This window comes from Mauremys mutica, chromosome 4 (genome assembly GCF_020497125.1).
Source record: "Mauremys mutica isolate MM-2020 ecotype Southern chromosome 4, ASM2049712v1, whole genome shotgun sequence".
Classification (NCBI taxonomy): Eukaryota; Metazoa; Chordata; order Testudines; family Geoemydidae; genus Mauremys; species Mauremys mutica.
In genome coordinates this window covers 101,344,054-101,371,803 of record NC_059075.1, presented here as the reverse complement: position 1 = coordinate 101,371,803, position 27,750 = coordinate 101,344,054, and the positions used below count along the sequence as shown (strand labels likewise).

Genomic DNA, 27,750 nt, shown 5'->3' with positions numbered 1-27,750 from the left:
TTCCAAAGTTGGAGCAGGCTTCTGTCTAAGATATCCTTACTCTGGCTTGCAGTGTTTTTTTTTTTAAAGAATCGAAATTACTTAGAAGCCTCAGAACTTCTCTACATGGGAAACTTTTATTCCCGTGTATGAATGCCTTTTTTCAGTTTAGCACATGTTGCTTTAGAATGGGTTTAAGATAAACTGAAAAACCCACTCTTATTCCAGAATAAGAATATCTGTATAGGGAGTTATACCAGTTTAACTATACGAGTTTAACTATTACCAGTTATACATATAAAACTTTCCCATGCAGACGAGCCCTAAGTTCCACTGAAAGTCAATGAAACTTAGCAACCTATGTCACCTTAGATGCTATTGAAATTTTTACCCTAAGTCTTCTAGGGCTGGAGCAAATTTTTCAAGCTGGGTAGACCAGACTTCCAGACTAACTTTAGTCCCAGACTAACTAAATTTTCCAAACCTGGAGTAAGCCTCTATCTAACCCACTTCCCCTGGAGTGGCGCCTTAATGGTGCTGGATATATACCCCTGCCGACCCAGCGCCCCCTCAGTTCCTTCTTGGCGGCTACTCCGACAGAGGGGAAGGAGGGTGGGTTTGGAATGGATATGAGCAACACATCTCGAAGAACAACAGTTACAAAGGTGAGTAACCATCTTTTCTTCGTTGACTGCTTGCTCATATCGATTCCAATTAGGTGACTCTCAAGCCTTACCTAGACGGTGGGGTCAGAATGAGACATCGCTGAGTGCACAACCGCTGAACCAAATGCAGCATCGCCTCTAGACTGCTGAACTAATGCATAGTGAGCAGCAAAGGTATATACACCGATGACCAAGTGGCAGCTCTACAGATCTCCTGTATTGGAACCTCGGCCAGGAAAGCGGTCGGTGAGGCTTGAGCCCTTGTGGAGTGGGCGGTGAGGTCGAGACACCGGCCAAGTTGTAGCAAGCATGGATACAGGCCGTGATCCATGACAAGGAGTGTTGCAAGGAGACCAGTAGGCCTTTCATCTGGTTGGCCACTGCAACGAAAAGTTGGGTCGTTTTCCTGAACAGCTTTGTATGCTCGATATAGAAGGCGAGAGCCCTACGAACGTCAAGGGAGTGCATACGTTGATCCTGCTGCATAGCATGCAGCTTCGGATAAGAGACCAGGAGGAAAATGTCCTGGTTCACATGAAAATCTAATATCACCTTAGGGAGAAAGGCAGGGTGGGGGCGAAGCAGCACCTTGTCTTTGTGGAAAACTGTATACGGCGGCTCCGACGTGAGGGCTCTGATCTCAGATATGCATCTCGCTGAAGTGATGGCTACAAGGAAGGCTGTCTTCCAAGATAGGTAGAGAATTGAGCAGGTGGCCATCAGCTCGAATAGGTGCCCTGCGAGCTTGGAAAGGACCAGGTTAAGGTCCCACGCCGGAACTGGGTTGTCGCACTTGTGGGTAGAGGCGATCTAAACCCTTCAGAAATCTAACGACCATTGGGCTGGAGAAGACAGAGGAAGCATGTTCTCCTGGATGGAAAGCCGAGATGGCTGCCAGGTGCACCCTGACAGATGATATCGCCAGGCCCTGCTGCTTTAGGGGTAGGAGATTGCAGGCATCGATACCTCTCATCCTAGACTAAGGGGGCGTGGCACACTGCTCGCACCAAGGAGAATCACCTCCATTTAGCCAGGTACGTGGCCCAAGTGGAGGGTTTCCTGCTGCCTAACAGAACCTGCTGCACCGATTGTGAGCAGAGTAACTCTGATCGAGTTAGCCATGCAGCATCCATCCACACTGTAAGGTGGAGCGATTGCAGGTCGGGACGATAGAGGCGCCCGTGGTCTTGCAAGATCAGGTTCGGCCACAGTGGGAGTGTGATCCAAGGCTCTACCGATTACTCAAGGAGCGTGGTATACCAGTGCTGCCTGGGCCATGCTGGGGCGACCAGAATCATACATGCCTTGTCCCTGCGTAACTTGAGCGGGACTCTGTGGACTAGCAGGAATGGAGGGAAGGCATAGAACAGCTGGTCTTTCCACGGAAGTAGAAAAGCGTCCAGTAGGGAACCCGGTGAACATCCCTGGAGAGAACAAAACTGTTGGCACTTCCAATTGCTGCATGAGGCGAATAGGTCAACCTGGGGAAACCCCCACCTCACGAAGATGGAGTGGAAGACATCTGGGTGAATCGACCACTCGTGAGGCTGGAAGGACCTGCTGAGGCGGTCTGCCAGCGTGTTCTGGACACCCAGGAGAAACAATGCCACCAGATGTATCGAATGGACTATGCAGAACTCCCACCGGTGAATGGCCTCCTGGCATGGGGGGACGACCAGGCTTCCCCTTGCTTGTTGATGTAGAACATGGCCATGGTGTTGTCTGTGAGGACTGCCACACAACGGCTATGTAGGTGCCCGCAAAATGCCTGATACGCTAGGCGTACTGCCATCAGCTCTCGTACATTGATGTGCAGAGTTAGTTCGGAGGTGGCTCAACGGCCCTGCGTTTGGAGCTCCCTGAGGTGGGCGCCCCATCCCAGAGATGATGCGTCTGTGACTAGGTACAAGGAGGGTTGCAGGGTGTGAAATGGTACCCCTTCGCACACCAACGTGGGGTCCAACCACCAATGGAGGGAGGTCAAAACTGATTCTGGGACAGTTACCACTATGCTCAGGCTGTCTCGATCTGGTCGATATACTGTTAATAACCAGGCCTGAAGCAGGCAAAGCCGAAGTCTGGCATGCCTGGTTACCTAAGTGCACGAAGCCATGTGCCCCAGGCTGAGGCATGTCTTTACTGTGGAAGTCGGGAAGTTTTGAAGGCTACGGATGATGTTCACCATTGACTGAAAGTGTGCGTCCGGTAGGAGGGCTCGGGTAAGTCTGGAGTTTAAGACTGCTCCAATAAACTCTATTCTCTGGGTTGGTTCCAGAGTCGACTTTTCATTGTTGAGCAGGAGGCCCAGCTGGCGGAATGTGCTTAGGGTGAGTTGAACATGGGATTGTACTTGGTCCTTGATGTGGCCCCGAATGAGCCAGTCGTCGAGATACGGAAACACTTGGATCCGTTGTCAACGAAGGTAGGCTGCCACAACGGCCATACACTTGGTGAACACCCTGCGAGCCGTGGACAGGCCGAAGGGAAGGACAGCAAATTGGTAGTGTTCGTGATTGACCACAAAGCGAAGGAAGCGTTTGTGCGCTGGGTAAATCGCTATGTGGAAGTATGCGTCCTTCATGTTGAGGGTGGTGTACCAGTCTCCAAGATCCAGGGAAGGAATAATGGTCCCCAGTGAAACCATGCGGAACTTCAACTTTACCATGAATTTGTTGAGTCCGCGCAGATCTAGGATGGGCCGAAGCCCACTCTGGGCCTTGGGAATTAGGAAGTAGCAGAAGTAAAAACCCCTGCCCCTTAGCTCCCTTGGAACCTCCTCGATCGCTCCCATGGACAGGAGCGTTTGGACCTCCTGTAGAAAGAGTTGCTCATGAGAGGGGTTCCTGAAGAGGGATGGGGAGGGAGGATGGAAGGGAGGGGAGAAAAAAAAATGGAGAGAATATCCCTTTTCCACGGTGTGAAGAACCCATCAGTCTGAAGTTATACGGGACCATGCATGGTGGAAATGGGAGAGACGATCTCGAAATGGAGGGGAAGGATCCTGGATGGTGACTGGTAAGCCGTCCTCGGGTGCACCTTCAAAAGTTTTGCCTGGGCTCCATCGATGGTTTGGGAGGGCCTTGGTTCTGACCGGGTTGGTGGCTGATGGATTTCTTTCTACCACCTCATCCGTGTCTTCTAAAAAAGTCCTGCCTTGGACCGGGGGGGGGGGGTAGAACCATTGAAGCTGCGGCTTAAAGGGTTTCCACTGGGTAACTGGGGTGTGCATTCCCAGGGAGCACATGACAGCCTTGGAATCTTTCAAGCTCTGTAGTCTAGAGTCCATTTTGTCTGAGAACAGGCCCTGCCCATCAAATGGCAGGTCCTGCAGGGTCTGTTGTAGCTCTGGCGGTAGGCCAGATACCTGCAGCCAGGAGATGCGTCACATGGCTATGCCCGATGCCAGGGTCCTAGCCGCAGAGTCTGCCGCATCTAAGGAGGCCTGTAAGGAGGTCCTAGCCACCTTTTTGCCCTCTTCCACTAAGGCCCCAAACTCGTCCCTCGACTCCCGCAGAATTAACTCCTTAAATTTCACCATGGAGCTCCGCAAGTTATAGTCATAACGGCTCAGGAGCGCTTGTTGGTTTGCGACCCTGAGGGTATGGCTACACTGACGAGTTGCAGCGCTGGTAGTTTGCAGCGCTGGTCGTCCAGCTGTGCAGGGCCAGCGCTGCAGTGTGGCCACACTGACAGCTACCAGCGCTGCAGTGTGGCCACACTTGCAGCATTTGCAGCGCTGTACTGAGAGGTGCATTGTGGGCAGCTATCCCACAGAGCACCTCGTCCCATTTTGGCGCTGTGTATTGTGGGAAGGGGAAGGAAGTGTGTAGGTCATTCCGCTTCCTGTTCCAATGCCCCGTGGTGCATCGCTTCACTTCGCAGCAGTACAGTTTCCCCGTCCACGTTTCTAGCCATTGTGAGTGCAGCACGCTTTCTGTGTGAAATGGAGCCTGAGCTGCTGAGGACTTTGCTGATGACTGTCGCCAGCACATCACGTTTGGCAGTTGAGCTATTCCTTCAGCTCCAAAGTGACAGTGAGGAGTCCGACAATGATCTGGATTTGCCTAATGCGGGTGACATGAAATTGCTTGTGGCGGTAACGGAAATGCTCAGCACCGTGGAACGCCACTTTTGGGCTCGTGAAACAAGCAATGAGTGGTGGGATCACATTGTCATGGAAGTCTGGGATGACGAGCAGTGGCTGCAGAACTTTCGTATGAGAAAAGCCACTTTCATGGGACTGTGTGCTGAGCTCGCCCCCACCCTGCGGCGCAAGGACACAAGATTGAGAGCTGCCCTGACGGTGGAGAAGCATGTGGCTATTGCAATCTGGAAGCTGGCAACTCCAGACAGCTACCGATCGGTCGGGAACCAGTTTGGAGTGGGAAAGTCGACCGTGGGAATCGTTTTGATGCAAGTTTGCAGGGCCATTAATCGCATCCTGCTAAGGAGAACTGTGGCTGTGGGGAACGTGCAGGACATTGTGGATGGCTTTGCAGAAATGGGTTTCCCTAACTGTGGAGGGGGAATAGATGGGACGCATATTCCTATTCTGGCACCACCCCACCTAGCCTACGAGTACATTAATCGCAAGGGGTATTTCTCTATGGTTCTCCAGGCGCTTGTGGATCACCATGGGCGTTTCATTGACATTTACACAGGCTGGCCTGGAAAGGTGCATGATGCACGCATCTTTCGGAACAGTGGCCTGTTCAGGAAGATGCAGGAAGGGACATTTTTCCCAGACCGAAAGATCACAGTAGGGGACGTTGAAATGCCCATTGTGATCCTTGGGGACCCCGCTTACCCATTAATGCCTTGGCTCATGAAACCCTATACAGGGAAGCTGGACAGGAGCCAGGACCGTTTCAACTACAGGCTGAGCCAGTGCCGAATGACTGTGGAGTGTGCTTTCGGGCGTTTAAAGGGGCGCTGGAGAGCCCTTTATGGGAAGCTAGACTTGGGGGAAAGCAGCATCCCTGCGGTTATATCTGCGTGCTGTACCCTCCATAATATTTGTGAAGGGAAGGGTGAAACATTCAGCCAGGCATGGACCAACGAGGTACAAGTCCTGGAGGCTGAATTTGCACAGCCAGACAGCAGGGCTACTAGAGACGCCCACCACAGGGCAACAAGGATTAGGGATGCCCTGAGGGAGGAATTTGAGGCTGAAAGCCAACAGTAGTGTTTTTTGCCTTGCCCAGGAGTGACGTGCACTGGTTACAGTGCTTTTAATTGCCTGTGTTTTCCTTGGTGTTTGTTATCTTTCACTTTATGCAATAATAAAAACTGTTTCATAATCAAAGAAATCATTTATTTAAAAAAAAGCAAGTAAACGGGCATGGGGGTTGGTTGTTGAACTGTACATTCATAGGTTTGCATATGTACTGCCAGGAGTGCTGTGCACCTCAGGATTGTACTGTTGCATGGTGATGGGGGTTGAGTGCAGAGGGTAAGGGTCGTAGTTCTCTGGGCTCATAGGTGACCATACAGATGTCGGGGGCAGCTGGTGATGGTGTAGGTAAGAACCTGGATGCTGGGGAACGGGACTTGGAGCTGACATTGGTGCATAGGGGAAAGAGGTTTGGGAGGGTGGGGGTTTGGCACGGTAGTGCTCTGCCTGCATTGCTACCAGTGACTGCATACAGTCTGTTTGGCGCGCCATGAGGTTTATAAGCTGCCTCGTGGTTTTCTTCAGCGTCAACGCCTTTCTCCTGCTTTCTGTTTCCTTCCAGTGCTGCATCTTTTCTCTCCATTCCTGCGCAGTTTTATTCTCTGTTGCACACTGGTTCATAACTGCCTTCACCAAATCTTCCTTGCTTTTGTTAGGCTTCCTTCTCAGGTTCTGAAGCTTTCTTTCAGTCACTGATAAGACCGGTCCAGGACTAGTCAAGGACACTATAAAAATACAGCAAATGATACATTTTAATAGAGCCTGCATTGTGTATAATCTGAAGTTAGTTTCAAGTCTCACACTGTAGCATTCCTCAGACATTTCAAACACAGCTAGAGAATTCACAGCCTCCCAGACATGGTAAGTGAGGGTATGGCATAGTAGAAGTAAAAGTCAATAAAACCTGGGAGACATGCTGGGAAACACTCCCTCCATGTCCCTCAGGAATTAAACCTGGGGTTCCTGCCGCGGTTTGCCTGGGCAGGGTGCTTTTTGCTTCATGGGTGCACTGCTTTTTTTGGGCTTTGGTAAAGGCAGGAAGCAGCAGTTGGGACCTGCACTGAAACACTCCCTCCATGTCCCTCAGGAATTAAACCTGGGGTTCCTGCCGCGGTTTGCCTGGGCAGGGTGCTTTTTGCTTCATGGGTGCACTGCTTTTTTGGGGCTTTGGTAAAGGCAGGAAGCAGCAGTTGGGACCTGCACTGAAACACTCCCTCCATTTCCCACAGGAGTTAATACTTGAAGATATCTCCCTGCTGCGGGTTACCTGGGAAGCAAGGGAGGGTCTCCTACAACAATGCGGATTCCGCCCTGGCCCCTATGCAGCTTGCCTGTGTGCAGCCATGGTCCCCGCATCCCTCCTGGAACAGTGGTGCGGACGCGTTAGCCTGACTGGGACAGGGACCACACTGGCTCTCCCTTTAAACTTGGTCACGCGAATTGCCTATGCTCTTGCAGAAACTTTTGAAGAGATTACAGAGGCAGATTACCGTGATGTGATAGACCACATCAATGGGATATTCCAAGTCTAGGCATGCAAGCATGCAGCCATACCACCCCCCCTCCTCTCCCAAAACCTTTGCATTGCAATAAAAGCTGCTTACCTGGGACCTGCTCCTGTGATTCTTCTGCACCAAGTTCCAGGGGCTGCGACTGGCTAGCTTCCTCCTGGCTTGAGAAGAGCTCCTGACTGCATGCCTCCTGGGACTCCGGGGTGTCTTCCCCCACCACAGTAGCCTCACAGTCTGCCTCCCCCTCCCCCTCCTCTACCGGCTCTGAACTGTCCATCATGGTCCTTGGATTTACAGAGGGGTCACCCCCATAAATCGCATCCAGCTCCTTGTAAAACCGGCAGGTCGTGAGGGCAGCACCGGATCGGTGGTTTCCCTCACGTGCTTTGCAATAGGCACTCCGCAGCTCCTTTACTTTTACCCTGCACTGCAGCGCGTCACGCTCATGGCCCCTATCCTGCATGGCTCTTGATACCTGGGCAAAGGTATCATAATTCTTACGGCTAGAGCGCAGCTGTGCCTGCACAGATTCCTCCCCCCAAACACTGATGAGGTCCATCAGCTCGCCATTGCTCCATGCTGGGGCTCGTTTGCCACGTGGAGGCATGGTCACCTGTAAAGATTCACTGATTGCACTCCACACCTGGCTGAGCAAACAGGAAGGGGATTTTTAAAATTCCCGGGGCATTTAAAGGGCGGGTCACCTGAGGCCAGGGCAGTAGAGTCTGACCTGATGAGCAGAGTGGCTGAACAGGCATTCTGGGATACATCCTTATACCCTGGAGGCCAATCACAGCGCTGGTGTGTGGCCACACTTGATGACCAGCGCTGCAGCACCAGCGCTGGAATCCTTATTCCCCATGCTGAGTGAGATGTACGGCCAGCGCTGCAGCCAGGGAGTTGCAGCGCTGGAAGTGCCCTGCAGGTGTGGCCACTTACTAATTGCAGCACTGGTGGAGGCTTTCCAGCGTTGCAAATCGCCAGTGTAGCCATACCCGGAGTGAAGATACCCCTGCTGAATAAATCTTGCACCCAAACAAATCTAGATGCCTGGCATCTTTTTATTTGGGCTCTGGAGCTTGTTGACCATGCTGTTCCCTTTCATTCACTGAGGACACCACTAATGAACACAGCTGAGGGTGAGTATAAAGGTACTCGTACTCCTTGCAGGGGACAAAGTATTTCCTCTCCTCTGGCCGTTGGTGGGATAGAGGTAGGGGTCTGCCAGATTGTCTTGGCGTTGGTCTGGATGGTGCGGATGATGGGCAATGCTACTCGGGACGGGGCCTCCACTGAAAGGATGTCCACCACTGGGTCCTCCAACTCCACTACCTCCTCCGCTTGGAGGTCCATATTACGTGCCACCCTACGTAAAAGGTCTCGGTGGGCATGAAGGTCTATCGGGAGAGGACCCGAGGTTGTTGTCCCCGCCACTGCCTCATCTGGAGAGGATGAGGATGATGCCACAGGGGCCAGGGGATCCTGTGGCAGATCATGTTGTGAGGGGTCCTGTTGCCCAGGATCCGCTACACTGGGGTCTAGGGCCTGCGCTGGGGTGGGTGTAGATGCTTCCATACCCCCCAGAGAAGGACAACTTATGGTGGCTTCTGGTACCCAGGATTCTGAATGGGCTGAGCGGGAGGCCCTTGATGGAACCCCTTGGGCTTGGTGGTAAGCCCACTGGGTCCAGAAGGACCACTGTGCAGGCTCCTGATTAGGGTCCTGGCCTTCATATTGCCATTGACCCACATTACCCGCACCCTGGCTTGGAGCGGGGTAGGCTGAGCGTGAGGCACCCTCAGACTGTGATGACCATGAGGCGGAGCGTGAGGGGCAAGGTGGTGCGGAGCGTGTCTGTCGACTCTCCAGGGCACGGTGCAGACCAGAACCGGGTCACTGGAGAGTGGTGCCGGCGAGGCGCTGGGGAGCGGTACCAGGATCGAGATCGGCGTCGATGACCGAACCAGTACCGGGATCCAGATCTGGATTGTGACGACTACCGCCTGCAGGAGCAGTACCGGGATCAGCTCCGGGAAGGAAATCAGTGCTCTGATCGGTGACAGGAGCGACACTGGGAGTCCGAATGGTACCGCAGCCCGGAGCCGTGCCGTGAGGCAGATCGGTGCCGCGAGTACGACCGGTGCCACGAGAGGGAATGGCGTCGGGACTGCGAGCAGCGTCGGGATCGGGGCCTGCTCTGGGATCAGGAGCAGAGCCATGTTTCCATGCTAGGAGATGATGGACGTATTAGGGTTGGCTTGCCCCTAGACTGTACCGCACGAGTCGGAGGCGGTGCCACAGTCTGCGGTGGTGCCGGCTCTGTGAAGGCGATGAGGTCTCTCGCTATTGCAAATGTCTCCGGCGTCGACCACTGTCCAGGTTGGGGAGCCAGTGTGCACCAGACTCAATGGCTCGTCCCTTGGTGCCAGAGTCAATGGTGCTGATATCGGCGCTTGTACCCTCAGTTGCTCTGGTGCCGGACGCGACTCTGAGGTTGGCAAAGGAGGTTCCAGCGCCCATTGCTGAGAGACAGTCATCTCCGGCTTGCGCTGTTTCTTCTGGCCTGGAGACAGGGAATGGTGCCGAGTCACTTGCATTGGATGCGGTGCTGGAGAGGTCCGGTGCCACGGGCCTCTATCCGAGTCCACCCGCGGTGCAGTACCTGAAGCTGCCGCCGGGGCACTGCGCACCGATGCGCTCAGTGCCAGAACTTGGAGTGTCAATGGGGGATCCGGGCTAAGGGCTGCCTCCATAAGGAGATGCTTGAGCCTAAAGTCGCACTCCTTTTTGGTTCGAGGCCTGAACTCCTTACAGATCCTACATTTGTCGGCCTGGTGAGACTCCCTGAGACACTGCAAACAAGAGTCATGAGGGTCTCCCATTGGAATAGGCTTTGAGCAGGCTGAACATGGTTTAAAACCCGGAGCCTTGGGCATGAGCCCGGGCGGCAGGCAGGGAGGAGTGGGAGGACCCCTTCCAACTCGCTAAATCTAATTACAAACTTAACAACTACTAACTATAACAACGATCTAAAACCAGGAAGCAAAAGCTAGGGAGAGCGGAGGACAGCTATGCCGCGCTCCACAGTTCCAACGACTGTCACGGGCAGTAAGAAGGAACTGAGGCAGCGCTGGGTCAGCTGGGGTATATTTCCAGCGCCATTAAGGCACCACTCCAGGGGGTTCCACAGCCGATCCACTGGGTATTGCTAGGGTAAAAATTCTCCAAACAATCGTGCACACGGCACACGCACACCAAACTGGAATCAATATGAGCAAGCACTCTAAGAACAGCACAATTTTAAGGAGTTACATTCAGTCTTCTCAGCCAAACAGAGAGAGGATCAGTACAATGCATGTTTTTTGGGAGAAAAGGATATTAAGCTGAAGTGTGTCCCCACAGTTATGTTACGCCAGTTTAACATTTTTCCCTTGTTAACCAGCTCTGCAAATCTCTGAATTAACTGCCCAGTATGTTGGGAAGATATCCCATGGTTCAAATATCCACTGTTCACCTCTATGCATTTTGGGATTTCTCCTAACAGCACACTGTAAGATGCCTACTGAAACCTACAGGAATTCTGGAACTTGGGCTCCAACTAAAACTCCTATAACTCCTCTCTGGCATCCATTAACTCATCTATATTTTTCAAACTGCTGTCAGGCAGCACGGAGGACACACTGCTGACTGCCACAATCATAACAGTCATTATTATGAGCAGGATAATGCACATGTATTGGCAGTCGTGCAACCAGATGAGTTTGGACTGGCAGATCCAGACAGCTTTGGATACCACCCCAGTAAAGCTACAGATGGAGGCATTACGAAAGAATTAAATCAAGCAGTTACCTCCACAGGGCATTTATCTGGAGCTGCTTCAGTTGATGGAGCACCACTTCCAGTCACAGTCAACTTGCAGCAACTGGTGGGACAAAGTTGTGATGCAGAACTAGGATGGCCAGCAGTGGCTGCAGAAGGTTATTTTCCTAGAGGCCTGTTCAGACCTCACTCTAAAGCTGCAATAGCAGACCACCAACATATGACTCAGCATGGAGAAGCATGTGGCCCTTACTATCTGGAAGCGCAAAAGCTACTGGTCTGCAGTAACTTGTCTGGCATTGATAGATCAACTATTTAGGCAGTGCTGCTGTGCCAGCTCATAAAGCTTGGTAGTACACAACAGGTTATTGACAACTTTCCATCGGTAGGGTTCCTGAACTGTACAGAGGCTACTGATGGGATACACATGCCTATTTTTAACCACACACACCCCACGTGAGAGACTCAACAGGAAGGGGTATTTCCCCATGGTGCTGGCAAGGCCTGGTTGATCACCATAGAAGGTTCAACATACATTTTTACGGTGTGATCTGGAAAAGTCCAGGAAGCCAGAATCTTTAGAAACTCTGGCATGTTTTCTAGAATGAGCAAGGAAATTGTTGCTCCTCATTATGGACATTAATAGAGTTATGATTCCTCCTGTCATTTTACCCTCTGCTTCCCTGGTTTATGAAGCCTTTTACAGGACACTAGGATAGGAGAAAGGAACTATTTCACTATATTTTGAGTAGTTGCAGAATGACAGTGGCATACACATTTGGAAGAATGAAGGGAAGATGGGGGTGCCTTATGACAAGGCCAGATGCTTATCATTGTGTGCCTTGTGTTATAATTGCTTGGTATATTTTCCATATCTATGACAGCACAGGAGAGAGCCTCACAGGTGGGTGGGAGGAGGAGATGGAGAGACTTTCTGAATACCATAGACAGCTGGAGAGGTTGCTTCTGAAAAATGCTAAAAATGATCAGAGAAACAGGGTCAGGGATGTATTGTGCTCCTCCTTTTGAGGACAGGATATAGTTGTGATCAACAACCAAGAAAATATCCAAGGAAATGACTGATAGATCATTGACACGGGGGGGGGGGCATGTTACGTAACTGATGGGGGAAGCAATTCCTCAATGAAGTTTTTCATCGCAGTTGTACAAAAAAAAAGTGTATTGAGTTAAATAACATACGTAATAAATAATGCTACTTGAATGAAAAAAGTTCGTTAATAGCACAGTGCAAACTTAAGATCACTGAAGTGTGACATGCGCAAACAGTGGAGTATTCACAAATGCCTGTAGGTCGGGCACTCAAAACTGTTCTTCTACACCTCCACATTGGTTGATTGCTAGTTCTTTCCACACCAATTTGGTTGATTAAATAGAAGGTTCCAATATGGAGTGTTTCTCAATAGTTTGCAGGCCCAGGCTACGCATGTGCTGCACTTGACATTTGTAAGAAAATGTGCTCCAGCACAGCCGTTTTCCTATGCGTTCTGCATACCCTGTCTCTTTCCAGGATTGTGCATCCTTCCGAGACTTCTGATGCTTTCCCAGAGCAATCTATCCCTCCACCTTTCTGCCTTCATGGCCCTCTCTCTCTGGGGCCACGTACACAATTACTACTTCCCTGAACATCTCAAAGACCCAGAAGGTCCCTTCCAGTCCTATGTTCCTACTGCCACTGTCATCCTTTTTCTGTTTCCTTCAGAGGTCTGTCAGCCTTTCAGTGGGAGATTCAGCCCCTATAAACCCAGCTCATTGCATTGCACAGGGTAAGGAAAATCAGAAAAAGCAAAAAGTACTTATTGTCCCAGTGCTAGTCTCCATGCCAACAATTTGCTTTTTCCAGTTTTGTAATGCCACTCTCATCTTCCCTTCCCCCTCTAGAGTTCACTTCAAGATGACAAGACATTTTCCAAATGACTTCCTACTTGTATAGGACCTCTGTACCAACGGTGGGTGGACAGGTGGGTGTGTGGCTGTGAGATTGGTAGGAGGTAGCCAGCAGGGGGAAGGTTAGTAACTGCACATGTACCGCTGCAGACTGTCCTTACGTTGGACGCTGTTGCCCGAGACATAGAAGAATCTTGTTCAAAATGGCAATGGACAAACCAGGAAGATATGCAGCACTAATATTTACCAGGATGGCTCATTTCCCCTCCTCCCCCAGCTAGAGAAGAAGAAAAACTCTAGTTTATATGGTAGCCCCGAGAAGGCTGCATTACCTTGCAGCGTGCATGCCCAACAGAGAATTATCTTTGCTTTTAAGTTCTCTTTTATTACACCTGTAGATCAGTACAAAGTGCACTGCCAAATAAACAAACTTTTGTAGTAATTGATTTGAGTGTAAAGGGTTAACAATGCTGAGGGAATTACAAATACCTTGCAATCTTTCTGTATTTTGGCATGCCTCTGTAGCCTGATTTTTGGCTATTTACCACATAAAATGTAGTTGTACATAAAATCTCAGCACATTGCTACAACTATTACCCAAAATATATTTTTCTACTGCTTTTTTTGTTCCTGTTTCTGTCACTACAGTAAACATGCCCACGAGGTAATGGGTTTGACATTTTAGCCCCATAGTGCCACCATCTTGAGTGGAGGCAGTAAGAAGGGGCCACATTGAACCAGGATGAGGGGAGAGAGTCAAGGAGTGAGCAGCAAGCACCACAGCAAGAGGGTATGAGGGGGTAGGGTTGCCAACTTTCTAATGCCATAAAACTGATCATCCCTGCCATGAGGCCCCATCTCTGCCCCACCCCTTCTCCGAGGCCCTGCCCTGCTTGCTCCACACACCCCCTCGTCACTTGCACTCCCCCACCCTCACCCACTTTCACCAGGCTGGAGCAGAGGCTTGGAGTGCAGGAAAGGGGTGAGGGCTTTGGCTGGGGGTGCGGAGTTTGGGGTGCAGGAGAGGGCTCTGGGCCGTGGCTGGGGAGCAGGAGGTATGGGGTCTGGGCTGGGGTTGCAGGCTCCGGGTGAGGCCAGAAATGAGGGATTCAGGGTGCAGGAGAGGGCTCCAGGCTCGGGAAGGGGACTGTGGTGCTGGGGGTGGGGGGGAGTGAGGATTCCAGCTGGGGGTGCAGGCTCTTGGGTGGGGCCAGGGTTCTGGGGTTTGGGATGCAGGAGGGGGCTCTGGTTTGGGGCCAAGGAGTTCAGAGTGAAGCAGGGGCCCTGGGCTCTGGCTGGGTGGGTGGGTTCTGGGGTTAGGCTGCAGGCTAGGGCTGAATGGTTCAGAGTGTGGGAGGGTGTAAATGTAAGGATTCAGGTGTGGACTTTGGGCTGGGCCAGAGGGTTGGGGGAGGTGTGGGTTCCAGCTGGGGTTGTGGGCTCTGGGGTGGGGCCAGGAATGAGAGGTTTGGGATGGAAGAGGGGGCTCTGGGCTGGGGCAGAGGATTGGGGTGGGGGAGGTGCAGGCTCCATGAGGGAGTTTGGGTGGGGGACAGGACTCCAGGCTGGGGCAGGATGCAGGATAGGGTGCAGGATCCCGGCGGCACATACCACAGCTCCCAGGAAGTGGCTGCCAAGTCCCTGCAGCCCATAGGCAAATCAGCAGCCAGGGAGGCTCTGTACACTGCCCTCACACCCACAGGCACCAACTCCACAGCTCCCATTGGTCATGGTTCCCAGCCAATGGGAACTGCAGAGCCAACACTCAGGGCAACAGCAGTGTGCAGCGCCTCCCTGGCCGGCCATGCGGCTACTTCTGGGAGCTGCTCGGAGCTGGGGTAGGCAGAGAGCCTGCCTTAGCCCCAGGCCCTGCTGCGCTGCTGACCGGACTTTTAATGATCCGGTCAGCAGTACCCACCGGAGCCACCAGGGTCTCTTCTCGACCGGCCATTCCAGTCAAAAACCAGATGCCTGGCAACCCTGGGGGGAGGGGAGGGTACATGGAGCCAATTGTCATGGCATTTGATATGACAAGGCAATAAAATCTCAAAAGCTTTAAGTGTCTGGTGCAGATGCCAATATAAGCATGCTCTTGGGAGGAGGATGTTAACAACCATGCAGTTAGAAAGAAACCAGTAGTTCAGCCCAACATGGAAGCATGCAACAAGTACCCCTCCAAAAATTGCTTAAATTCCCTTATAAAGTTATTTTGTACAATAGCACTTACACTTACAGGTAGTCTAAAGCTCCCCTCCATTTCAATTTCAGGCAGATTGCTAATACAGCAGTTCCTGGCTGTCGGGAAAATTTTCTCCTGATCAGACCTAATATTATATGTAGATCCAGGGCAGTTGCCATGCTGCCATGGCTGCACTGTGGGAAACGATCTACTATACCATTCTTGGATGCAGTGGTATCATAGCTTTTAAAAAAAAAAAAGAAAAATGGCGGCCCAGGTGCTTATAGTACGGGCAGGTAGAGGCAACATTATGGGAAGTCTTGTTCTTGTCCCTTGTCTTCAGGTTTTTCTGCTGCAGCTCCTTTGCTTTCATTCAGCAGAGACCAGCTTGAAAACTATCTCATCACCATCATTTGCTCTGACAAAGTCTTGTAGATGTCTGCGTTCAGGTGACTCTTCTCCAGATGGGGCTGGACATGCAGCTCTCCAAAGAGAGCAATCAAGGCAAGAAGCTTGGAAGGGGTCCACACAGAAGCACAGCTCATATAATGGGTATATGACTCTGGGTATGTGAACTCACTACTACCTGATATCAAGAAAGATGCTGGCATGCAGCCAGGTATGCCCTAAAACAGATAGGTGACATCCAATCAAAATGATCCCAGAGCACTGGAGGGAACACAAGTACACAAACAGCACAATCCAGGTGTGAAGCAATGCAGAGTAGGATAGCACTGGGAGGACTGCCAATAGAGTACTTAGGAATGTGTCCACACTAACTTTAAAAATAATAACCACTGAGAAATAGAGTTTCTTCTGTTCCAAAGAGGATTAATTACTGTGAATTAAGACACCAAATAATTCAGTGTAAAAAATGTGCGTGGATTCAAGGCTCTTTAATGTGAACAAACCAAGTTAACCCAATGCAACATTTCCTTGTAGACAAACTAAGATGACCAGTAAATGAGGAAGGGAATAAAAGAAAAAACATAGTGCAATAGTGATGGAATGCAAATTCAAGGGAAAGAGAGACAAATTCAAACTTCATAGCTTCATTTCAGCAGAGATGGGAGATTACATTTGTGGTTTTCAGCTACCATTACAATATTTTATTCATGGCAACTGAAAGACACCCTGAAATAAAACTCACCCTAAAAATCTTTCCATCAACACCATTTTAAAAAGAGTGCAAGAGAAACATTCACACAAACACTCCAAACACAAAAATTAAACCCAAGACACTGATATTTTGAAATACAGGTGGATCAAAACCACCTAACAAATTTCATCATATTGTTATAGTATAATAGCATCAAAAATGTAACTTTGTTCACTAGCAATATATATTTAACAGAAATGCAAAAATGAAGTGTATGAATTTCATCAGGTGTATCTTGTGCAGTTACTGATACTCTGAGTATGTTTTGCTCTAAGGTAACATGGCTTTAAATGAGCAAAAACAACCCTTTACATGTTCCAAAATTAAATGAACAAAATTTAAATAGAAATTATTATACAGAATTGTAACAGCTGAATTAGAAATACACTCTCTCTTTTTAAAAACCAGGACAACAACATTGCATAAAACTATAGGTACCTCCTTAAAATAGTGACAGAAAACATGCTCTATCCCAGGGGTAGGCAAGCTATGGCACGTTTGCCGAAGGTGGCACACGAGCTGATTTTCAGTGGCACTCACACTGCCTGGGCCCTGGCCACCAGTCCAAGGGGGCTCTGAATTTTAATTTAATTTTAAATGAAGCTTCTTAAACATTTTAAAAACCTTATTTACTTTACATACAATAATAGTTTAGTTCTATATTACAGACTTATAGAACGAGACCTTCTAAAAATGTTAAAATGTATTACTGGCACGTGAAACCTTAAATTAGAGTGAATAAATGAAAACTCGGCACACCACTTCTGAAAGGTTGCCGACCCCTGCTCTATCCAGACTGGCAAAACTCAATTTGCACTCCAATGTGGGATAAGGAATGATGACGGGGCTGAGTACATTTTGCACTTGGAGTAGTAGATTTTGATGACAACTTTGTAAGGCTGAATTTATCAATGAAAATGTAAACTGTTTTGTTTGAGTTTGGACTTCAGTTTGTGTTTTTTCTTATAATGAAAGGCCTGTGTAAAACGGTTATACTATTGTAGCCTATAAGCAAACACAAGGGAATTAAACTTACAACAAATATGACTGTTTTTACATTGAAGTTCATGCCTAAATGGTTTGCCAGTGCCTCTTTTAAAGAAAAATATGAAAAATGTGCAATAAGTTTAAGATATTTACCTCTTTTATGGAATTCAGATTTTCTGTGTCCCCTTTACCAAATATTAGATCATCAGCATTGATGGTCACTATACAGACTGCGATTTTAGTACTGACCATTTGAATAGCAATCTGTATTGAAGACAAAGTTCACACAGGCTTTTTTCCCCTAAATTCCAGGAGCAGTTCTTCCTTCTTCTGAAGTGGTATTAACATAAAGGAACTAGAGTAAAAAATGTTATCCCCTTTTGTAGATGGGGAATTCATGAAAATTAAGCTTTCCTATTTTTGGATGCAACCTCTGCTCAGAAATGAGGAAAGTAGGTGCAGATTATAAAAACGAGACCAATTCATGTGTTCTCTCTCGAAGGACTGTTTAATGGATTCACTTGTAAGTATTATATCTACTATTTATTTTATTTTCAGGTATATAGAATCATTTGTCTAAGTTTACAGCTGTTCAAGTGACCTGCCTGGCAGGGGAGATACTGAACGGCTCCTGTCCCAGCTTCTCCCTCACCCCCATCCTGGCCCTCCTTCCCTCTCCATCTCTCATCCTGACCACCATTTTTATTCCTTTCATGCCACCATTCCTAGCCTCCCGCCCATTCCCCTGCTTCCCCCCGTCCATCTTCCCTGTCTCTTGCTGTCTCTGATTTCAATCTCTAGTGCTTTCTCTCACTTCCTGTCCTCACAATCACCACACATCTTTGATGACTTCAGCCTCCATGTTGATGACCCATCCAACCCCTTAGTTGAACTTTTCCTTGCCCTAACCTCTTTGTTCAACCTGTAGCCTGATTCAACTGTCCCACTCACCAGAAGGGCTGTTCATTTGACTTGGTCTTCACCAAGCATTGCATTCTATCAGATCTCTCTTTTGCTGAGTTCCCCCCTCTGACCCTCACCTGCTCTCTTTCAGCATCACCCCACAACCACACATAACCCAGACCCTCTCATCTGACCTTTCAACAACCTTCCCAATCCCCTAATGTTGACTTCTCATCTACTCTCAGACATCTCCTTCCTTTCTTCCATTGATATGGTGGTTGATTCTCTGTGTTTCACTCTCCTGCACCCTTGATTCTTTTGCCGCTCTCCCTCAGCCCTGCCCCCTAGCCCTGCCAACATCCACTACTTCTACTCATGCGGTGGACCATCTCTGGCAGAAATTCCATGACCAGGATAAACTTCCTCCATTCTCTCTTCTTTCAGTTCTGCCATATTCTTAGCTAAACAACACCACTTCTCCAACTAAACTGAATCCTATACAATCACAGCCACTTTGTCATCACCTTTGATTCACTCTTTAAAATTCTTCCCACCTCCTCTTCTCTCTCCACACAGGATCTTGATTTCTTCCCAAAAAAAAAAGTGATAAAATATGACAAACTATCCCGCCCCTCAGCTTTCCTTCCTTCTTCCTCCTAAAACTCTCACCTTCTCCCGTGACAAAGACACAGATGTTTGTCTGATCTCCTCCTCTAACCCCTCTCTAACTCCATTGACCCCATCCTATCTTCTGATCTGCTTTACTCTTTTTCTTAACCTCTCACTCTCCTTTGGCTTTTTCACTTCACAATACGAGCAAACTTTAGTCTCTCCAATGTTAAAAAGCACCATCCTTGACCCTACTTGCCTCTCCAATTACAGACTCATCTCCCTTCTTCCTTTCATCTCTAAACTTATTGGTTGTGCTGTTTATAATCGCTGTCTGGGGTTCCTCTCCTCCAATTCCATCCTAAAGACTCTCCAGTCCAGCTTCTGCCTCTTGTATGCCACTGAAACCCCTCTCACCCAAGTTTCTAATGGCCTCTATTTTCCTGGCCAAAGCTCGGAACCAGTCTTCCATCCTCATCCGCCTTGACATGCTGGCCACCTTTGACCATGCTCTTCTTCTTGAAATCTCCTTCTCCCTTGTCTTCCATTATTCTGTCCTCTCCCGGTTCTGTTCCTACTTCTAATTGCTCATGCAGCAACATGTCCTTCCAAGGATCTTCCTCATTCCCCTTCCAACTTTCTGGGTGGGTTCCACAGAGCTCTGTCCTTGGTCCCCTTCTCTACTCCTTATCTCTGGATAATCTCTATGCTGATGAACAGATCTACCCTCTCTATTCCAGACCTGTCTCCTTCTATCTAAACTAAAATCTCACTCTGTTTCTCTGATATCTCATGGATGTCTAGCCATTGGCTCAAGATCAACATGGCTAAAACAGAGTTCTTAATCTTCCCCCTAATTCCCTTTTCAATCACTGTGGACAACACTGCCATCCTGGCTGTCAGTCAGGTCCATAATATAGGCATTATCTTTGACTGAGACCCTTCTCTAGGTCCTCCTATCCAGGCTATATCTAAATCTTGCCAATTCTTTCTGCTTAACATCTCTAAGATATGCCCTTTCTTATCCATCCACACAGCTAAAACTCTTATCCAAATACTCATCATAGTTACTGCAACATTCTTCTTTTGGCCTTTAGAAATGCAATATTGCCCTACTCATATCTATTCGGAGCACTGTTGCAAAGGTCATTTTCCTAGTCCATTGCTTTGACCGGGTCAGCCCATTTTTTCAATACCTCCACTGGCTCCTCCTTCACTTTTGCATCAAACATAAGCTACTTGTATTCACTTTCAAGGCCCTTCACAGTCAATCCCCATCCTACCTATCATCTCTCATTCATTATCAAGCCATCAGTGCTTACTTCGGAGTGAACTACAATTACAGCTTCCACAGCCCATTCATTAAATTGTCAAACAAGCACTTTTGTGCTTTCTCCCATGCTGCCTCACACATTTGGGAAGTGCTCCCTGTAAACAACAACAAACTACCTCATTACCCACCTTCAAATCATTCCTTAAAATTCTCCTCTGCCATAAAGTCTACAAAAAAAATTGACGATGGTTAGGCTGCTGGTGTGCTGAGTGCCTATCATACTAACCAATACAGTCTTGCGGGGTTTCTTGTACTCTCGTTGGTCTTTCTATATCCATCTGTTGGCTCTTGTCTTATATGTATATTGCGAGCCCTTTGGGGATAGGGACCATCTTTTTGTTCTGTGTTTGTACAGTGTACCTAGCACAATGGGGTCCTGGTCCATGACTAGGGTTTCTAAGCACTGCAATAATACAAATTAATAATATTAATATAAGCACACCTATAAGAATAAGACAGGAGCCCACCTCAAGAAGCTTACAGTTTAAACCAGACATTGAAAGCAAAGGATAATAAGTGGGTGGAGGTACTATATAATGGAGGATTAAAGTAGTGATTAGCATGAAATATTCATTGTTATATACAAGTCTCTCAAATGTTCTTTTCTCTTTAATATATTAATGTTCATATGTGTGAGGGTGGGGCTGAGGTTAAAATTGGAATATTAAACAAGAAGTAGTGTGATCTGAGGACGATTTTAAAAAGACAGCGAGCTCACATGGCACCATGAGGGTTTATGAGGCAGCATGGGAAGAGGAGAAGTCATTTTGAGAGCATGACAGGCAAGCAGAGTTTAGAGAAATGGGTACTAATGTGGGGGTAGGTGGTAGAGGTCAGACATCTCTGGGCCTCAAAGTTGAGGAAGTATATAAATGTAAGGAAGAGGACTGAAAATAAATGCTATATTATGAATACACATTACATTATTTGACCAAGCAACAACGCCAGCAAAGAGTAGATAGGCTTCATCTTATTACTTCGCTTTATTGTATGTCTGTTTAAATATTATTATCTTTAACTGTTCTGGTATGAAGTCAAATTTGTTATATTAAGATTAAGTGGTTAAAATGAGAAATAATGCAATTTGTCCCTAAGCAAAGGGAAATATGTGAACACTTACCTTGCTGGTTGGAGTAGACAGTGTGTGCACATTTGTACCCAACTACTAATCTCATATTTTAAAATGTATAATGAAGATAGTAAATACTGTTTTTATGTACAAAAGAAAACAATAAGAATTTAATACAGAGCTTCTGTTAATGACAGTATCACAAATATTTTTGTATAATTACACTTGTTCTCTCAGTCATTGCAACCATTTTAAGAGAGGGATCATTTTAAAAAGCCAGCCTCTAAAATCTGCACCAAATAATAAATAATAAATGTAATTTAACTATTATTATTATTATATGTATTACTGTACTGTTATGGGCTCTAATGGACTTCAGTGTTCTACTTTTTTTTAAAATGCACTGTAAAAATATATAGTAACAGATATCTCCTACCCCAAAGGGCTTACAATCTAAACAACTTTTTAATGTCTATTTTACCAACAGGAAACAGAGCTATAGAGACTAAGGCCCCAGTGCAACAAGGTGTTCAAGTACATAGGTAACGTGAAATTAATGGAATTACTCATCTATTTAAATTTTTATTGGGACCTATATGACTTGTTCAAGGTCAAACAAACAAACAAACAAACAAACAAAAAATCTATGGAATTGAACCCAGATTTCCAGGGCAGTGTTTTAACCACATGACTATCCTTCATCTAACAGAATAGGGTGAAATGAAAGTAATTGCTTCTGTGAAACATGCTAAGCTTCCTGCACATCTGAACAAGTCAAATAGCCAGGAAAAATTAGCTCCATTTTTTTAGAGCATTCACTAATTCAGTCACGCCTGACCCAGACATAAAAAAAAGAAAAAAAAAATTCCTTTCCTGCAAGACACAATATCTTTTACACAGTAGATCTCGTTAACTCAATGAGCCCAATCACATCCCATACATATATCTTGGATGGTAAATGTATTTCTTCCTAATACATAGGTTAAAGACAAGTACTTTTCAGAACAATAAGCCAAATAAACATATTTGATATTTACAAGATCTGTAGTACTGTCCAGGACTATAGAGGGTCCCAACTCTGAATTTCTCATGTTTCAACAGATCCCAACTGGAGCTGGAATATATTATACTATACTCAGGCAACCAGTCCCTTTGAAGTCCATGGGAGTGGTCCTGCGATTGTTTGCAGGATCAGGCCCTTAAAACTTAATCCTGCTTCCAGTAATGACAAGATAAAAGTCCCTTTGACTTCAGTGGGAATAGAACTGGACTACCAGATTAACATCTTTAGGGTAGGAATTGTTTTGATTACTTGTTCTGTAAATATTTATTTTATAACACCAAACAATAATAAATAATGAATGTAACATTGGGTTCAAGATGAACACAGAAATAGTTACATGAGTTTGTTTACTATAAGTGCAGGATTTTTAAAACGTTTATTTTATCTCAATGAAGAGTAGAAAAACACTAATATGTTCAGTGCTTGAAGTGTCTGAAAAAATTGTGCTTATTTGAAATTTAGACTTAAAATTAAATCATATTACATAAGCCTTTTGCTGTTTTGTATTTATTTTTATTCACATTAATAACCTGTTTTAAGTTTTATTTGAGGTTTCTAAAAATAAACCATTACAGTATAACCTATTTTAAATGAGGAAAACAAGTACATGAGTTGTCAGTTTTCCAGAACTATGTTGTTAGCGATGTTTGTAGCAGATGCAGGAGGCAAAATGCTGTAGAATATGATATCTTAAGACAGCATGGATATTCATTGTCAAACGGCAAAAGCATATGTAATTTTTAAGCATATTTCACAGTTTAGTTCCCATACAAACAAAACAGAACCTGATCCTGCAGACATTTACTACATGGGTTACTCAAGTTAGGAAGCATTTACAGAATCAGGTTCATGGGGCCTGTTCCTGCTCCCACTGAAGTCAAAGACTGCTCAAATTGATCTCTGTTGGAGTAGACAGAATACATACACAAGAAGCTGTTTCTCCTCCCCTTTCCCCCCCCCATATGTACACAGACCTCTTTCCTAGTATTAGCTTTCGCCTACTACTGAAAAAACAGAATATGAACCCAATACAATTATTTTCTCACAGGATTTTACTAACTAACCAGAACACAGGTTGTCAGACATAACTATTCACAATTTTTCCAGACTCAGTCAATTCTGCAGCTTTATTTTCCTCACACTCTACAATTTCAGTATACTATATTAATATTCTTACAAAATATCACCATAGTAACTTAGCCCTCTCAGATTACTAAAACACATTCATACCATTATGGGTTTATACTGCATTCTTTGTATTCCTCTGAACTTTTTAAACAGTACTCATTAATCCCTGTGTAAATTAACTACTTGAAAATGTTAATATTGCAAAAAAAAATGCATATTACAGATCTTTATTAAATGTTTTAACATGTAACCACAATTCTTTAAGATACCTTAATTCTCTCCCAAATATATTACATTTTGATTCCATGTGTTCCCTCTGTTTCAATAATTGCACTGTAGTAGAATAGCAAAAACATTCAAATAAGCATACAGTGTTTATTAAATTTTCAGATAAAGTCTCAAGGTATTGATTTTTTTTAAGTGGATACATCTGACATTTTATTAGCTCTGCAATGACCATCTTCTCTGAGTCAGATACAAAATAAGGGGATTTAACTGCTTTGTCTTTACACCAGCACTGATAAAATACTGTACAGAAGGAAATGTATTCCTAAATCAAAGGACTCCAAATTTGTGAAAAAATCTGTTAATACTATTTAAATTTTCCTTAAAAGATATTTACTGTAAAGCATAGTCTTCTGTTTAAAAATGTAGGAAACTAGAAGTGTACAACATACTGATTTTATTCACTTTTAAGGACATGAAAAACATCAAAACCTAGATTCTACAAGCAATTATATTTTTAACACCCATGATTTCAGCATTTGTTGAACATTCAGTGTATTTTGCTAAGGTTGGCATTTATCATATTTTTCCAAACACTAAATACCTATAGTTTGGCTTGAAGTTTACAGAAACTTTTAGAAAGTCAGCTAAATACCCAAGGTAGTATTTGATTAAATTATAATTAATATCCTTTACCATCCATAAAAAAGTTTAAAAAAAACTAGTACAATTTGTATTTTTCCTATACTGCAGATATTCCTGACACAGAAGCTACTCACCTGAAGTAAAGTACTATATTTACTATGTAACTAGAATAAAAGAAGGAAGGGCAAGTAAACTTCTAGTTAGGATACCATATTCCCTAGACATTTGAAAGGCATAATACAGTGTTTAAATGCTTGTTCACATGATGAATCTTACCAACGTACAAGCTTAAAACTGGCTACATAAAACTATTTCTGAAACCCTTTACTTTAACTTTTAAATGGCTGTGTAATACTGATAAAGAACCTCAGAATTTGAACGTATTTCTAAACCGACTAATGCTGTATTCCTCTGCAATGTAAATACCCAAGTCAAGGATTTCTCTCAGCTTGGCTCATCTTTCCCTGCTTGGCTTCAAACTCACCGAATAAATTACAGTAGGGGAGGGAGCTCTGGGAAACAATTGCACCAGATGCATTAGGAAATACACACGAGAGCAAAACTAGACAAGCTTCGTTTATTTAGAACCTCTGAATTTCAGCTGCAGCAATAGATGGGACTTTCTGTAACAATGGCCTCTTGGCTTACAAGCCAGGCTTCGTTTATATGTTTATTTAAAACACACACATTTGTATTCTCCGTTCTGTGACTGGATGATTTTCCACTTCAAGTAGCCCCGGGCCAATTCCATCAGCAGCACAACTCAGTGTTCCTAGAGTTCACGTGCAATTTCCAAGATACAAACAGACTCAACCCCCACAAGGAGTTTGCACTACACGCTTTGCACTGCAAAGGGTTTTGCCCAAAGTAGAAACAAGCAAGACTTGCCTTATAAAACCTGAATGTTTCATGCTTCCTTCCAGACTTGACTCAACAGTTCTCTAACTGTAAGACGGTTCCTAAACCAAATCAATCTAAACGCGATATTGCCTTATTTGGAAAGAAACTACATTAACTTGGTAGAAAAACAGACATTCGTGATGTACACATCTGTGCCAGCCAGTTTAAAGTAATGTCCTCAAAAGCCTGGTTTTCCCCCCGATACTTGCAGTCACCTGGTCAAAAAGGTGGGAAGAAACTAAGTGCTATGCAACTAGAAAGTTTCATTCTCCAGTGGAGTCTCTAGGAAGCCGAGGGGGTGGAAACATCACAATCGAAATAATAATAAAGCGGTATGTGATACCTAAGAGGGCTATCCTTAAAAAAAAGTTACTTTTTATAGAGCTAAGGTCTGCCAACCGATGCACAACGTCCAACGTCCCTGTATCCTGCAGGGAACACATCACAGCGTCTATTGACAAATTTAATCTTAAGGGATGCGCAGAAAAACGATCTCGCACAAGCGCAGAGATGAACTAATACGCGCCTAACGTCTTATCTTTCCATTTATTATTTTAGGGGCATCTTGACACGTCCCCCTGCAAACACATACCAGCATATGCGCCGGCGCGCGCGCACATACACACGTTAGACTGTGACACTTGCACTGGCTCCTCGGAAAGTTTTGAAGTTTGGTTTCCTCTGCCTCCAGTCCCCGGCAGCGCTGCCCTCTCCCTCCCCCAGTTTCGGGGGACCTACCTGTTCTCTGGAAATACAAGGCAACGAGGGTCTCCTGGACATTTTGCAGCTGCCGTAGTAGCTGGTTGGCGTTTCCCCTAAGGACACACAGCTAGACCTCCTCCTGGGTCTGATCACAGGCACTTTCTCCTCCACGCTGGGAAGCCGCGGGTGGTGATGCTGGTGCTGCGCTCCCTGGCTCTGAGCGGAGAAGATGCGGCGCTGCCAACCCAGCAATGCCAGGAGGCAGCCGGCCATGCCGACTGAGCCGGCCAGCAGCGGTCTGAGGCTTGGGGGCAGCGAGCTGAGGCTGGTGAGCGAGACCAGCCAGACCAGGCTGGAGAAGACCAAGACCAGGAGGCTTCGGCGGAGCTTCAGGGTGCTCTGCAGCAGGGTCAGCACCGCCACCGAGCCCAGCACGGTCAGCAGCCGGCCTGCCACCATCTGCAGCTCGGCGGGGCCCTGCGGCGAGTCTCGGTGCCCATCGGCGGGTAACAACCACTGCAGCGCCACGAAGTCCCCCGAGTAACAGCAGAGGGGCAGAGCCAGCAGCCACCAGAGGCTGGTGCCGCCGCCGCCGCCGGGCTCCTCGCGCTTGCCCCGGGCCAGGTAGCAGGTGAGGAAGAAGAAGGCACAGGCGATGCTGAAGAGGGGGCTGAGACAGTGGGACAGTCCCAGCAGGATGCGCAGCGCCGAAGGGCCCCGCCAGCCGCTCTCGCCCTGCTGGCCCCAGGGGCTGCTCCGGCCGTAGGAGAGCAGGAGCGAGAGGACAAAGGCGGCCAGGGCGCCCAGGCTGAGCAGAGCCCGGGGGGAGGCGGCGGGGAGCAGCAGCAGGGAGAGGAAACCCCTGGGGGGGTCCTGCCTCAGGGGGGTCACGCAGCTCTTCACATAGCCGTTCCGCAGGCTCTCCGGGCCGCTCCCGGGGCGGGCCAGGGGGGCAGCCACCCCGCCGCCGTCCTGCGGCGGCGGCTGGGGGAGTTTGCTAGGTCCATGCTGGGAGGCGGCGGCGGCGGCGGCTTCTCTCTCTTCCCTCATGGTGGTGTGGGGAGCGCGTGGGTCTAGTCAGCTCCGTCTCCTCCTGCCCGGCGCTGCCTCCCTCATCTCCGCCGGGGACAGGCTCTCGGGTCAGCCGCGGGCTCCTCTCCCCGACCGAGCGGCGGAGTCCGGAGCATGGTGGGTAACGAAGGGGAAAGCGAGAGAAGGTAAAAAAAGTCTCTGCGCGAGGCGGCTCGGCAGTGGGGACTCGCTGTCGCCTCCCCGCGCCCACCGGCTGCAACGGCGGCGGCTGGCAGGACCCCGGAGGGGGAGGGGGAGAACGGGACGGAGCCCTCCCTGCTCCCTCCTGCAGCTGCACACGGCGTGCGCGGAAGCGGCGGCGGCACGCGCCTAAAGAGCGGTTGGACTCTAACGGCCGCCGCACAGTAGCGGTGGTTGGCCTGCCGGGCCGAGGAAACGGGAGCGCGCGCGCCGCCAGCCCTAGTTCGGGCCGCTCCAGGGCCGGGGACGGGGTGTGCTCGAGAGCGCGAATCCCCGGGGGTGGGTTACAGCGCCCGCCGGGCAGCGTCTGGCATGGCCCCCCCCTGGCTAGAGTAGTTCCGCGGACTCCCCGCGCCTCACTCCGCTTCCCCCTCTCCTCTCAGTTACCCCCCGCCCCCGCTCAGTTACTCCTGACTCTGACACAGGCTGGCGGCCTGAGGTGTGTGCGCCGCTCACAGCTCTTACTCGGACTGGGCCCCCTGCCTGCACGGGCTGGTCCCATGATCCGGGATCCCCTCTCACAA

At 47.7% G+C, this 27,750-nt stretch overlaps 1 protein-coding gene across 1 annotated transcript in view; it reads right to left on the bottom strand.

Annotated features, from left to right (window-relative positions):
- The window catches only part of PDE3B (phosphodiesterase 3B), a 255,046-nt gene extending 227,634 nt beyond the window's left edge, over positions 1-27,412 (bottom strand). The window contains exon 1 of the mRNA XM_045014892.1: positions 25,991-27,412. Within this exon, the coding sequence (XP_044870827.1) occupies positions 25,991-27,004 (1,014 nt within the window). The 5' untranslated portion in view covers positions 27,005-27,412. The remainder of the gene's footprint in view (positions 1-25,990) is intronic.
- Between the last annotated feature and the right edge of the window lie 338 nt (positions 27,413-27,750).